General features: G+C 37.2%; 1 protein-coding gene across 1 annotated transcript; it reads right to left on the minus strand.

Annotated features, from left to right (window-relative positions):
• Positions 1-1,128: 1,128 nt before the first annotated feature.
• LOC139712910 (uncharacterized) lies at positions 1,129-15,104 on the minus strand. The gene is made up of 9 exons (XM_071624688.1): positions 15,023-15,104; positions 14,107-14,210; positions 13,495-13,560; positions 11,243-11,373; positions 10,411-10,573; positions 9,660-9,776; positions 8,845-8,949; positions 5,727-5,813; positions 1,129-5,051 (listed from the first exon to the last, which is right to left on the minus strand). Exons 1-9 carry the CDS (start codon positions 15,039-15,041, stop codon positions 4,878-4,880), a joined length of 966 nt encoding a protein of 321 aa, XP_071480789.1. The 5' UTR covers positions 15,042-15,104; the 3' UTR covers positions 1,129-4,877.
• Between the last annotated feature and the right edge of the window lies 1 nt (position 15,105).

Raw genomic sequence — 15,105 nt, forward strand, 5'->3', positions numbered from 1 at the left:
AAATACACAACTTAACATACAAATGGCTTTCTCAAATTTTAGGCCCCTTCAGAAGCTAGGCTTCAGAAGCTAGGCTTGTGAGTGGGGCCCTATACAAAATACATACCATATACAGTGAACTCCCGTTATAACAAAGTCCTCGGGACTAGCTATTTTCTTCCACTTTATCAAAATTTTGTTAAAACCGAACAAATAAACAATAAAGAACAAAGAGTGGATAATTTTGCGGCCTGAATTTTTACTTCATTGTAACCGGAATTTCGTTATAAGCGTGTTCGTTATAATGGGAGTGCACTGTAGGTCTATACAATGGAATAGCCGGACTCCATGAAAAATGAAGACCATAAACACATAAAATAAACACACACACAACATCCATACCGCACAGAATACACAAGACTACATGTGTAGGCTCGCCAATATACATAAAAACAATGTTTAAGATTGGCTAAACTTGTTCACTTCACATCTTTAAATAACGGTAGGTACTTTTTACGAGATTAGAATTGCACTTTGTTTTTCCCCCAGTTCTATCATATGCTATCTTCTCCTTAATTTTATTTTCTTTTCTTTTCTTTTCTTTTTCCCTTCCTCACCTCCAGCAAGAGGTTCAGGTGTTGTGCTTTTCCTTCAGTCATAAATGCTTTGGCTACTGAAAGTGAATAGTTTCACGTGTGTGTGTGTGTGTGTTTGAATGTATTTATGTATGTGTGTCTTTAAATGTTAATGTTTATCAAGCTGGTTAAACTTATCGTTCAAAAATTGCAATTCTGCACGTCTCAAAGCATGTACATCAGTCAATCAACACTACACAGTTTAGGCTACTTTTTCAGGCACAGATTGTTCACCCAGACACTAACAGAATCTCTAAAGCTGGTTCTTTTCCATACAGATAAAGAAAAAATAAATAGACAAAATGGTGTAAAAAACAAAAACAAAAAGGAAAGATGGAGAGATGCATGCTATTCTTTTCATATCTACACATCAATCAGACTTTTTACACTTTATCGTCAATAGAGTAAAAACAATATACCAAATTTCTTTATTTTCTTTTCAATGGAGTATTTAATAATTTTACTATATGCAAATTCTGTACACATGCAGTACGAAAAGCAAACACAGCTCCAAAACATGACGTAATTGCACGGTATAATACAGCATCAACATTGGTACAAACACACTGAAATATCTTGAGAATAGCTGATGAAGGATATGTTTTTGCCTAAATATCACCTCCTCGTAAACTGCAGCAATTTCACCTAGGAAAAGAATACTATGAGACTGTGGTGCATAAACTTACAAGGTAGCAGAAAGCGCTACCCACAAATGACTGTTGCAAGTTCATATTCCATTCACTGAATAAAAAGCTGGATTGGTTTGGATTGCATCCTTTGACAACCAAGAATGGTTACGTTTGTAGAAAGGGAGAGAATGAAAGATTATGTCAACAGTGTGTTACCATTTCCAGAGTCAATCTGATGCCAGCATTATTTATTTGATGCTGCTTTAGGAACAGTTGGATTGGATCACCAGTGGCATACATCTATGAAAATGGGCATCAGTGACATCTACCATATGTCTTCTTCAGATAAGTCTAAGACAAAGGTGAAGCCAATCAGTTTCAAGGTTAGGAGTCCACACAAGTCAGTTGTTTTCTCCTCTTTATCAGTATTCTTCTGCAAGTTTCCTGTAAATGAGGTATTTGGTATGAGAATAGTACTTTCAAGTGTCAGCTAAATTCATCTTCTGTTTCAGAGTGAGTGATGGGAGTATTTTTGTGACTTTCCTTCAAGTTGAGTCATCACAAAAGGAAAATGGTCTTGCTAGTCATGTTCTTTAAAGTCTCAACCTTACATAGGATGTCTTATTCAAGCATTCAAGAAAGAAGTATTCACTGCATGTGACAGTGTGCAAATGTATCTTCACAGTGCTCTAAGAAAATGCATACTCAAATGAGGTCTAAACTTGCTTTCACACCTTAAAAAGCCAGCCTAGATAACACATCGTTAAGACTTTATATCAAAGGTGCATGGTCCCGGTGTTTTAGTCAAATGCGTACGCTGGCACACGGCGCAAGTTTCCTATAGAGACCTACGCTATCGACTCCTCTTTGGCGCTTACGCTGTGGCCCACTTCCCCGAGTCCGAAGAAGTCCAATTCACTGTAGTCAGTGGTCCCATCACAGTTCGGCTCATGATTCGGCTGAGGGAGATGACAGCTTTAGCAAACTTGTTTTGTGATGTCATAATAACAAGCACATATGCGCGCACCCTGGCATTACTACAGACTGCGCGATGCGCAGAGAAGACAACGAAGGCAACATTACTTAGCAACACCTACGCACTTTACTCTTGATGACAGCTCAACTTCAGTAATCTTTGTCTCAATGCTAACGGTATCAGCAACAGCGCCCTCTATACTACCGGGACCATGCACCTTTAAAAAGCCTGTCAACTAAATGGGATACCTCATACAAGCTTTGTGACCATATACATGTATAAAACAAGAAACAAAAATGCAACTTGAATACAAAACACCCAAACAAAATCTCCATGGATATGGTTTTACTTCAACTGCATCTTCAGAGTAAAGTGTGTCCTGGATCTAAACCCTAACACTTCATCTCTCATATCATTACTTTTTTATGTCAACATAATCCAAATTCTCACGGGAGAATGATCTGAAAAGATCCATGTGAGATTTGTGATGTCACTCATGTTCAAAGCAATACCCTCACACACTAGCATAATACATGATACAGGATTATTACTGGGACACAATGTTGTGCAATAAGGGTTATCCATCTATAACTCATTGTCCATCAGTAATAAGATATTTGTCTGCATTCAGGCAGCAGTGAACGATATAGGAGTCCTAATGAGTTGGTAATTCACGTCAGTCTGATATAATAAAATGCAGTTAGCACTTAAGACAGTCAAATATTTCCTGTACTTCCACTTGTGATACACTATTTCACACCGAGGATGTAGTGTCAAACTACATCAGATTCAAACTTCTGAGTACATGTACACTGTATTTGCAATAAAATGCAGGTTTTTGTTAATTGCTCTACATGGGCAATAATGACATAGAATATTGTCTGTGTTCTAGATACATCATACATCCATTCATTACTACTGAATGGTATGTACTCCTGTGGAGCATCAGCATGGGGAAGAGATGGTCTGAATGCTTACAAATAGTTCCAGGATCAAAGAGGAGTCCTATTTGCAATATACACAACATTAACAACAAAATTCATGGGCCAGAATACAGAGTACAAGTATGCACTCATCATTTCTATTTACAACAAATATATAACAGTGACAAAATCCAAGTGTTTGTGTTTAATAACAAAAGTGACTTTTGTCAAATTCAATTCAATTCATAGTTTCTGTTAACAACAAATATATAACAGTAACAAAAACCCAGTGTTGCTGTTTAATAGCAGAAGTAACTTTAGTCAAATTCATTTAAACTCAAATTTAGTAGCAATTCTGTCTAGTACATTCCACATGAATGATTAATTATATGAACCATGGTTACATTTGAAAGTACAGCCACTGCCTGATTGTCCATCTGAGTATGTGTGATGTCTTGACCAAGGGAAAAAAAAATCCTTTTGTTCTCACAACCCTCACATCAATCATTCAGTAGATGCACGGCAAACTCCTCAGTATCAATATTTCATGTTTGCATAGTTACTTTCAATGACAAAGAGACAATATACCAATACATATTTACTGTATGCAAACACATGTTTTTGTTATAGTTTGTGACCTATAAATATAATGTTGTAACATTTTCCTTCACACAAGTTTGAAAGTATGTACTGCAGTTGAGACCTTAATCTTGCATCTTTGAGGGCAAGATTGCTACCGGTACTTTTCAGACTGTGAAATCAGTGTAAGATTGACTTCTGATTCAAAAGTAAATAGGTGGATATATATATAAAAGCACACTAGCAACACAGAGAGCTACTGACCAAATAAACAGGTGTTTTAATCTGTTTACATCAATTTGCAACTTAGTTGTGTTTTTAGATGTGTTAAATCCATAGTATGTCAATTTGATAGGTTCCTTTTGCCCAAAACTCCATGTTACACATCATCTAGAAATGTGAAAACAAAATATATAAATTTTTCATACCTCCACTTCTTTCCCTACTCATGCTTAATGGTATTAACAATATTCTCGAAAAACTGCCAAAAATTCAAGACAGAAAAACTAAATCAATTGTACAGGAGAGATAATTAAAGGGATCGTATAGTTTTGGTTGAGCCTTAACTTCAGGTTTTTGTCATTTTTTAGTGTGATAGTGAGAAACCTCCTATGAAATATGAAAGAGCATGTCATTCCAAGAGGGATTCAATGTTTATTTGTTGAAAATTGGTTTTGAAATGGCCAAGATATCCAAAACAGAGTGATTCTAATAATGTGTGGGACCCACACTTTATTTACGATCGTTTTGTTTTACTTTGTTTTTGGATGTTTCAGCAATTCCAAACCCGATTTTTATCAAATAAACTTTGAATTCCACTTAAAATGGTATGCTCTGTACTCTTTCATAAGTGTTTTCTTGGTATCTCGCAAGCCCAATTTTCATCTCCACCAATACTGTACTATCCCTTTAATTGTCCAGTTTTACTCCTACATTGGAAATTACCTGTGCTTTCCTAGATTTGCATCAAAGACAGTGTAGAAACAGGGAAGTCATTACTGAACTATCTATTTGTGCAGCCAGCACAAAAATAGAAGAGAAGTGCGTAGCAATTATGCATTGACTACTATAAAATAATGACCAAAAAAAAAAAAAAAAAGGGACCAGAATTTAACGGTACAACCCATGCCAGGCCTATCAAAACAGTTGTAATAGGTTATCGGCAGTAGGTTGCATCAATTTGCTTGACACATGGCAGAGCTAACTTGACCTTGTTGCGGTACATCTTGTCACGAAAGATGGGATTGTGCTCCAGATAGACCGTCTGGAGAGAGGTAGCCCCTTGCAGCTGGTCCAAATCCCTCCAGCTATCCAGAAGGTTGTTGTTGAACTGTTTGAATCAGTGGGAAATGCAAGAAAAATATAGGTATATAGATCTTGATGAGCAGTGTACAAGGAAGAAAGTAATGGTCATATACATGTGCGCATATAAAATATGATTTGGATGGAACTTGAGCACACACATGCCATTGTTTGAATGGACCTCAGATGGTTGGGGCGAGGCATGCAAACAAGTATAAGCTGGTAACTATGCATCAAGATATATGCAGGGAAAATTACTTAAAGTGTCTTATCTAACTGCACTTAGGGATGAAATATTTTTCACTTTTTTATAATACAACAAAAGTATTTAAAAAAAAGAAAGCAATGTATCTGCAATGCCATTCAACTAAGTATAAACACACAAGTAAAATCAAACCTACTTAGCAGAAGTTGGGACTACTGTTAATTCCTGGCAAGGAGTAAAGTTAGTTTTCAGTTAATTGAACAATTTGTTCATCAGAGTTGCCTTTAGAAAAAAAAAACATGAGTAAATCATCTTCTTTCGCACAGAGTTTGCAAGAATTTGCAATTAGTTCACTCTCAACAAATTGGAAAATATATTACAGGTGGAGCTCCACTGCAGAGAAGATATGAATATCATTTCTGATGTATGCTGAATACCGATAGCTACACATTGCTTGATGACATATCTTTTGAAGAATACAGTAATCAGTGGTCATACCCAGAATTCCTCCAGTGATACTAGATGCGCGATATTCTCTATCCTGGATATCTTGTTGCTTGCCAGATCAAGTGTTGTCAGCTTTGTCTGATATCAAACATGAATACATTAAAAAGAAAGACAAAACACAATATGAATTAATGCCAAAGGTCATGTATCAAATTCAATAATGTCTGATAATGATGGTTTCTTATTAAATTGGAAAACTTGAACAAATGTTTAGTATTCAATTTTTGAATTTATACTAATGTAATGTCAAACTTTTTCCACTTTCATCCTTTTCATATCCTGGAAAACCATCCTAGAGGTTTTGAGTAAAATACTGTTGGTACTCATTATGAATAATATCTACACTGCATTCTGGATGGGTAATACTTTGATTTCTGCACAGTGGCAGGAATTGCAACAAAAAGGCAGATTAATACCACATTTCTTTCTGTAAGATAGGAAAAGCAAGAAAAGAGAGCAAATTACAGATTCATAATGCAAAGAAATCAGTTTAAAAGAAAAATCACAGCCATTTTTGCTCTCAGAAACACATTGGCAAAAGTTGAGGATTTGATTAATAAAAATATCCCAGGAATATCCTTGCAGAATCAAATCAGAAGTAGGTGTAACAATCCCAAGAGTCCACATGAAGGTCAGTAACATACAGTATGTCCCCAAAAAAAATTACAATGGGGCCCTCCGCAATGATATCTTTAAAAATAGTGAATCAATATAAATACAAATTAAAGGTATGAAACTGTAACTCATTGCCCACATCTTACAGAAAACCCCATTCGATTTGCTTCAGTGGTCAAAGAGAAATGCGGAATTTTGTAGAAGATGTCTGGAATCTCTTCTGTCCAAATTCTATTATTCACACACAAGAGCATTGAATTGCTAAAATTGGAAGAATCAGACTCATGACATGCTTTACAACAATCCACATTTCTCTGTGACCGCTTAACCAAATTGAATGGGATTTTCTGCAAAATAGAGCTAAGATGTTATATTTCAAGACCCTGAAGTAGCACTTAGACAGGTCGATCATATTGGGTGGTATCAATTCGAAAATCTAATTGTAATTTTTGGGGCGACTTAGTGCAGTATGTCCCCAAAAAATTACAATCAGATTTTCGCACTGACAACACCCAATATGATTAATTCTTTCAAATGCTACTTCAGGGTCTTAAAATGTAACATTTTAGCTCTATTTCGCTGAAAACCCCATTCAATTTGGTTAAGGGGTCACAGAGAAATGTGGAAGCATGTCATGGGTCTGATTCTTCCAATTTTAGCAATTCAATGCTCTTGTGTGTGAATAATAGACAGAATTTGGACTGAAGAGATTCCCGACATCCTCCACAAAATTCTGTATTTCTCTTTGACCACTGAAGTAAATCCAGTGGGTTTTTTTTTGTAAGATGTGGGCAGTGAGTTACAGTTTCATACCCTGAATTTGTATGTAGATTGATGCAATATTTTTGAAGATATCATTGCGGAGGGCCCCGTTGTAATTTTTTTTGGGACATACTGTACAGTGGGAATTATGGGCATTGTGAAATTTCCTCTTCTCTTTAATACTACTAGTTTCCTGACATCTGTGCTAATGATTGAGTGACACGGAGTGCTGGTTAACAGTGAGTCCTCTGCAATATTCTGCATTCAATATTTGCACACTCTCCCTGACTACTATATAATTATTAAATTCTTTATAAAAAAAAAAAATCTAATCTAAAAAACGCTACAAGATTGTTATGCTAAAATGTGGGCCATCATAACAATGAACTGCTACAGTCTTCAGAATCATCAGTTCACTCAACTCATCTTTACTGATTAATCAGTTGTTATGCTAAAATGTGGCCCATCATAACAATGAACTGCTACAGTCTTCACAATCATCAGTTCACTCAACTCATCTTTACTGATTAATCAATTCTTCTTGATAAAGAAAAAAAAAAGTATTATGAAATTTGACTGACATCGTAATTCATACTCCAACTTGGCTCAAACACCCACCTAGTTAACATCTGGTAGTCCAATACAGTTCTTTGTGCTTTTCATGATGTTAAAACCATGAAAATAATAATTACACCTTAACTAGCCTTTGTTTGCCATTTGTCACATCTGCCGATTTGCTTTATTCAGCAATTGGCTAGAATAGCCTGAACCTTGAGGTCAATGGAAAGGAAATATGCAATCATACTAATCCCTACTGTACAACTATGTCCTTCCTATGGGATTATGGCATTGAAACAAGTATAGTTGGTTGCTTAACCCTAAAAAGACTGGCGAGGGGGGGCCTAAAAGGCCCCCCCGTCGACATTTTGCGCGATTACTCTGCAACACGCAATGCTCTCGCTGCGACACTCTATGACTTTTTTTCTTTCGAGTTTCCCGCACATTTTGACACTAAATTTGTGATGCCCGGGGGTACGGTTCTGAGGTTCCAAAACTTTTTGTACATGCACGTGAGACCGAAAGTGGCTCAAAAATGTGATTTTGTGTACAAAGTCAATGCAAATTGATTTTTTTCACATGGTTCATATAAATATGCTTATTTTTACTCTCAATGGCTAAAATCAATTTGTTCTAGGAGTATTATACTTCAAAATGTCTGCCACAAATTTTGTTAAAAAAACAACAAAAACAAAAGGTTGAAAAAACAAAGAAATTCATAAAATAAAATAAATAAGAAATTCATTTTGATACCGATTCTTTTTTCAAGTAAATTTGCTAAGAATGCCACAAAGTATAATTGGACCAAAAATGAGCACTTTTGGAGTTTTATTTACTGATTTAGATCAAAGAGTCTGATTTCTCGCATAAATTAGCATAATTAATCAAAATAAAATAAAAGACCATTTTGGAAAATTTAGATATATAATCTTGTAGATTACATCGCACACTACCATTGTGCAAATTTCTGCGGCGATCGCGCGATCCACGGCCGAGATCTTAAGGGGGGGCCCTTAAGGCCCGCCCCCCCAGTCTTTCGAGCTACCAAAATAGCCCAGTCTTTCTAGGGTTAAACTCTCAACACAGTCAAGTTGGGGAAGATTATTGGAGTGCAAATGCAAATAGTCTTGCAATATGCAACTATGTTCATTGGCAAATTTAAAATGGAACTCACATTGTTTTCCAGATTCTCAATCTTCTCCAGGCCATTGTGGCTGATGTAGAGTTCCTCCAGTTCAGTCAGTGCTTCTAGACCTTCCAGCTTGCCAATGCGATTGCTCTGAGAAAAAGGGAGAAAGGCAGTATTAGTTGTCATTGTCCCCTTCAGATAAGCATTCTGTTCATGACATGTAATGAACTATCCTGACAAGCTCGTGAGGATGATTTGATAGTGTGGCCCTACCATCGTACACTGATGCTCATCTGCTTTTAACAATTTTTTCTGATCTGCTGCTTTAATCAACATGTGCCCCATTTTCCTCACTTTTCTTTTCTTTTCTTTCCTTTTCTTTTCTTTTCTTTCTTCTTTTCTTATCTTGTCTTGTCTTTTCTTTTCTTTTTGAAAACAGAAAGTCTCAATAGGACAGTGTCACTGCACACAATTCACAAGAGGACCTACAGGCAACACCCACAGTTGCCTGGATTTAATTTTGTTACTTCTCTTAAATTCACAATCATGAGTAAACAAAGAACAGACTGTACTTTGCTGTCACACACACAAAAGAAAAATGTAACTCTACACTTAACTTTTGTGTCAACTCAATAATTCCTTACATTTCTGCTAAAAGATATCACAGGCAATCCAATGACAAATAAAGATACCTTTCACCCCATTTGTATAGAAAATTATTAACATTTTTGTGTCAACTTTCTATGAGACTTGGTAAGGAACTGAGAAAGCCAAAATTGTGCATTCTGATTCAAATTAGCACTAACTTTGCAAAGAAGGAAGAAAATTACAACAACAAAAAATCCAGCCTTCATACAAACCTGTATACTAAGAACTCTCAGTTTTGTGAGTTTCTCAAGATTTTCCAGCTTGGTTATCTTGTTCTTGCCCACAAATAAGCTCTCAAGGTTCTGCAAGGCATCTAGGTTCTCCAATTTCTAGAAGAGAAAAGAATGGAAAATGCATGACATAAACATTCGAAAGTGCAGTAGAACATCTTATCTCACTTCTACTTCTACCCTTACATGGAACAAAAAAATATGTACCCTAACACTGATTCAACAAGAAAGAAGACATAATCTACATACTGAACATTACACCTAGTGAGCATACCTTTTAGAGATAGTGGTTTTTTTTATTTATTTTTTTTAAAGCCTAATTCCACTATGACAACAGGCATATGTTCAATTTATTGTTGGTCCTTCTAGAAGGAAAGTATGGGAACTTCATTATTTTACTCATTATTCTAGATTCTATTATTTTGCACCTGAAATTATTAGATATATGAAGATATGAAAGAAAATTATATGACATCAAAATAATAATTAATAAACAAGACAAACAAACAATATGCCAGGCCTGCAATTAAAAGAAATGTACAGGAATAAAAATCTCCCATTCAATCTCCATGCACTAAGGGAGATGTTTTTCAGCCATCTTAAGGTTCGAGCAGCTTCCATAATATAAGAATAAAATCAAGTTCAAACTCAATCCATTGCTAAAATTTTTTTTTTTCAATTGAGAAAACTAGTCATACCTGTATTTCAAAGTATTAAGGTCTACATGACTCACTCGTATTCTGTTATCGCCAAGTTCAAGCATGTTGAGGTTGGTGAAATGGGACACATTTTCAATCACGCTGATCTTGTTGTGGATGAGGAAGAGTCTCTCTACACTAACCAGTGGTTCCAAGTCTTCTATTCTTCGAATCTTGTTGAAAGACAGGTCTAGAAATCTGTTAAGACACAATGAAAGTATCCAGCAGTGTTTGCAAACAGACAACCAAGAAGTTATGACAGTAGTACTTAATATCATTAAAGGGGAATTTACTGTAAAACAAGGAATGTTCGCATGCATGTTAATTTCGCGAATTTCGCAAGAGCAGACTTTCGCGAAATTAAAATGCACGCTAAAGATCTTGTCTACACTATATGAATGTTAAAGGCAATTAACGAAAATATCATGTTTTACAGTACTTGAATACATTTTGAGAGCTATTTACATGAAAGTGGAAGAGAAGTTTCAAAATGATTCCCAGTAGGCAGTACACCTCAATTTTCAAAGCATTTTTGCCGCAGCCTTTGCTCAAAAGGGCTCCATCATTATTTACAAACACTACAGCTGCCTTTTCATCACAGCTGATAGTGCCATGTCAAATTGTTCAAGTGATCACACCATGCTTTTGCGTGCCACTGAACTATGCTAGTGGGTTGTAGAAAAACATCCATACAGCTACATGGATCAAGCAACAATATAAATACTGAATAAATTTTGGATAACTAATTTGTTTTCATCCCCAACATCATTCATAGCACAAGATTTGATTTATTACTGAGTTCTACTACAATCCCACAATTTATCATTAATCTGTAGCATTAATTCTGACTGAAGTGTTTCAACTCACTTCAAGTCGACCAATGTTGCAAGGCCCTCTATCTTCTTCAGCTGGTTATCATAGAGGTCCAGATCAGTCAGTCCAGTCAATGTCTCCAGGTTTTCAATCTTCCTGATTTCATTTTGCCGTAGAGTGAGTGTCTGACAGAGGCAACGCATATCAGAGAAACATATTTTGAAGGCTTTGTGATGTCTTAAATATAGTACACAGCTACAGAAATTTCTGCCTGCCATAGATTGTCAATTTAGTATCGCAATTTTTATGACATCAGTTTGAATCATTTCTTATATAAGCACTGAATGATACACTAACCACAGACATGCATGACTAGAACATAGATATATCTATATTAAAAAAAAAGCAATTGACAAAGTGATGTTGCCCATATGCCTCTCATTACCAATGCCAATGAAACATGGATTCTGCTGTATGTAGCATGCTGATCAACAGCATACTTTGCCAAAATATATGTAAATATCTAAATATTTCAGACATCAATGCCAGTCACATTATCTACAAGACTTATGCATGCCCTCTCTTCCATTCTCCTGTATATCTAGAACAAAAAACAAACAAACAAAAAATATTTCAAGACTGCTATTTCATCACTTTATGCTTAATGCACTAATTTGGGGCACAACAAACACTATGCCCAAGAGCATATTATAAGGATACCTGAGTAAACATCAAAAGTGCATACAGCACTATTCTTTTCACCTGAAATATAACAAGAGACCCGGGGGTCACACAGTCACCTGAGTATCGCAAGTTCACCTTCCATGCATTCTTGCAGACTCTTACCTGAGAACATTGAAAACTTATGGTGGGGGTAGCTTTGAGAGAGGGGGCATGGTGTCCATTTACATATTCCATCACACTGGTAAAAATATCTGCCAAGTACACTGTGCTTTATAGAATGTTGGATTATGCAGCTTGGGGAAAAAAAGACTTAAAGCCCTATTACTTTTGATTAGAACTAGAGAAAAATATTATTCAATATTAATTAATTTAGAAGGTTTGGACCCCATGGGACCCCCAAGGAAAGCATGGTGCCCATTCAAACACTTTGAGATCTTATCCCCATGGGAATGCTACTTTCCAAGTTTGGTGAAAATCCATGATATTGTTTTTAGCAAGAAGATGAAAATTTATGCCCACATTTGGACCCCCCCCCCCCCATCCCATCCCGCTTTCTTGGGTGCAAAGGGGGTGGGGGAGAGCACCCCTGATTCTCCCATGAACAAACTTGAAACAACAGTCATCAATGTACTGACTCATTGTATTAACTTAGCTCAATCACTTCTTGTTCTAGAGAAAATCTGTAAAGATTCCTGGGACCCCTGCCCCCCCCCCCCCCCCCCCAGGTGGGGCATGGTGCCCATTTGATGGAATTGAGATTCTATCCTCCTAGGGATGCTACCTGCCAAGTTTGGTGAAAATTTGTGATAGGGTTTTCAAGAAAAAGATGAAAATTTACAATTTCGGTCCAAATGTAGGCCCCCTGGGGCCCCCCAGGTGGGGCATGGTGCCCATTTGATGGGAATGAGATACTTTCCCCCTAAGGATGCTACCTGCCAACTTTGGTGAAAATTTGTGATAGGGTTTTCAAGAAAAAGATGAAAATTTACAATTTCAGTCCAAATTTAGGCGCCCTGGGGCCCCCAGGAGGGGCATGGTGCCCATTTGATGGGAATGAGATTCTTTCCCCCAAGAGATGCTACTTGCCAACTTTGGTGAAAATTCATTATGGCATTTTCAATAAAATGATGAAAATGTACAATTTGGGCCCCATTAGGACCCCTCCCCTGGGTCCCAAGGGGGGCACCCCTGATTCCGCCATGAACAAACTTGAAACAATCATCAATGTACTAATTCATAGTATTAACCTAGCTCTATCACTTGTGGTTCTAGAGAAGAAGATTTTTAAAGATTCCTTAATGTTGAGTGGTTTGGGCCCCTCTGGGGGCCCCCCAGGTGGGGTATGGTGCCCACTTGAACAAATTGAGATTCCATCCCCCTAGATATGCTACCTGCCAAGTTTGGTGAAAATCGGTCAAGGGGTTCTCAAGAAGAAGATGAAAATGTAAAAAGTTTACGCACGATGGACGCCGGACGCCGGACGCCGGATGCCGGACACCGGACGAAGAGCGATCGCAATAGCTCACTTGAGCCTTCGGCTCAGGTGAGCTAAAAAGAAAGACGAAATGCAGGCAGAGTAGTTTCAATGCAGAGGTCAAATAAAGAGGGAAATATGGTCTTACCTCAACCTGTCTCAGAACTTCAAAGCCAACGATTCGACCAATCCTCCTGTGCGTCAGGTCAACATCCTGCACAAATTTGAAAGAGAAGGTTGATATATCTCAGTTCTTTTTATGTACCACAGTGTCTATAATTCCTTTACCTCTTCTTTATGCTTTTGTTTTGTTTTGGTTTTTTTTTTTATTCATCTGTTCAGTGTGTCATATTCTATGATCAGAGCAACAGTCCCACAATGTACGGAAGGAAAGTAATAGAATTGCTTGTTATCACGTCCATGTTCTGTCTTCGCGGTCCTCCACCAGAACTGGATAGGGTTTTTATCTTACAAGGTTTCATTCAAAAACTATCTGTTTGCATGATTCTTGCTCTACAAAACTAACATTATGACAAGACTCACTTTTATTAAACAGTGAGTAAATAAATCAGATGTAAGGTTTATTCATTTTTAGTGAAACTCATGTCAGACTTCATCAAAGCAATTCATTAACACATTTTTATCTCTTAGCATTCTGAGAGTTTGCTGCAACTAATAAAACTGGCTTGCTGACGATATGGTTCTCTGCTGGACCTTCACAAGACTGGCTTGGCAAGGGGTATATATTTGTTGTACTCACACAGGCATTGGGATCAAGATTGATTGGCTCCTGATCTGGAGGCTCAATGATCTCAACCCCTGGTCCTCCTTCCTCCTCTTCCGACTCATCGGAGACATTGGCACCTGCATATATAGTAATAGATAAGAGTGATAATTATAATTTCAAACTTTGTTGGAAAGTGCTAACTTCACAAACTGAAAGGAATAATTAGTCTGACAATCCTTGTTGGGAGTCATGAAAAGTTGCTGTGTCTTTGTGCAAAATGCCAAATACGGCCTATGAGTGTGCTTCTTGTATGAAATCAAAAAATTACTGAATTAGTGGGGGTACCTTTAAGACTGTCAGATCGGTAATGGGATGTTCATGCTTTAAAATAAAGAGCTACGATGATTTTGAAAATACCTGGTCCTGGATACCATAGTTAAGGGTAAACTCGGCCTAGCGGGTAGTCGGCCTCCAGCGCGCGCAGCACAACTGCTTGTACTGCGCGTGCTGGGGGCCGACTTTACCCGCTAGGCTGAGTTTACCCATAACTAGTTCTATACGGTACATAATTTTATCAAAAATAGCATCATCAGTGGTTAATATCTCCATGTAATTTTAAATGAAAAAAAAAAAAACTTTTTTGCTGAGCAAGTTAAACTGGAATTGGAATCTGATGGAAGGATCAGAAGAAGGAATTGCCTTTGTGTGATTCTGAATCTCCATCAAAAAGAGGGAAAAAAAGCAGGGGGGGGGGGGGGGGCGGTGAATCATATTCTGGGTACCTTTACCGGTTATGTAGAAAGGCCAAGAAATCTTGAAACTACGCCACAATCAAGCGAGAAACATATTACATGCTGTACATTCATCATCTCTGACATAAAACACACTAAAAGGAGAGTTCACATCCCAAAATATCTCTCATAGCCATACACATGGTCACAGCACTTACCGTTTCGTTCTTCAGCCATTTTTCAATGCTTGCATCAGATTTAGAACATGTATTGGTGGTACGTGCATTCATTCAGCTTTCAC

The sequence above is a fragment of the Diadema antillarum genome, unplaced genomic scaffold, assembly GCF_040938485.1.
Source record: "Diadema antillarum isolate AM-2024a unplaced genomic scaffold, OU_Dant_1.0 seq00001873_RagTag, whole genome shotgun sequence".
NCBI lineage: Eukaryota > Metazoa > Echinodermata > Echinoidea > Diadematoida > Diadematidae > Diadema > Diadema antillarum.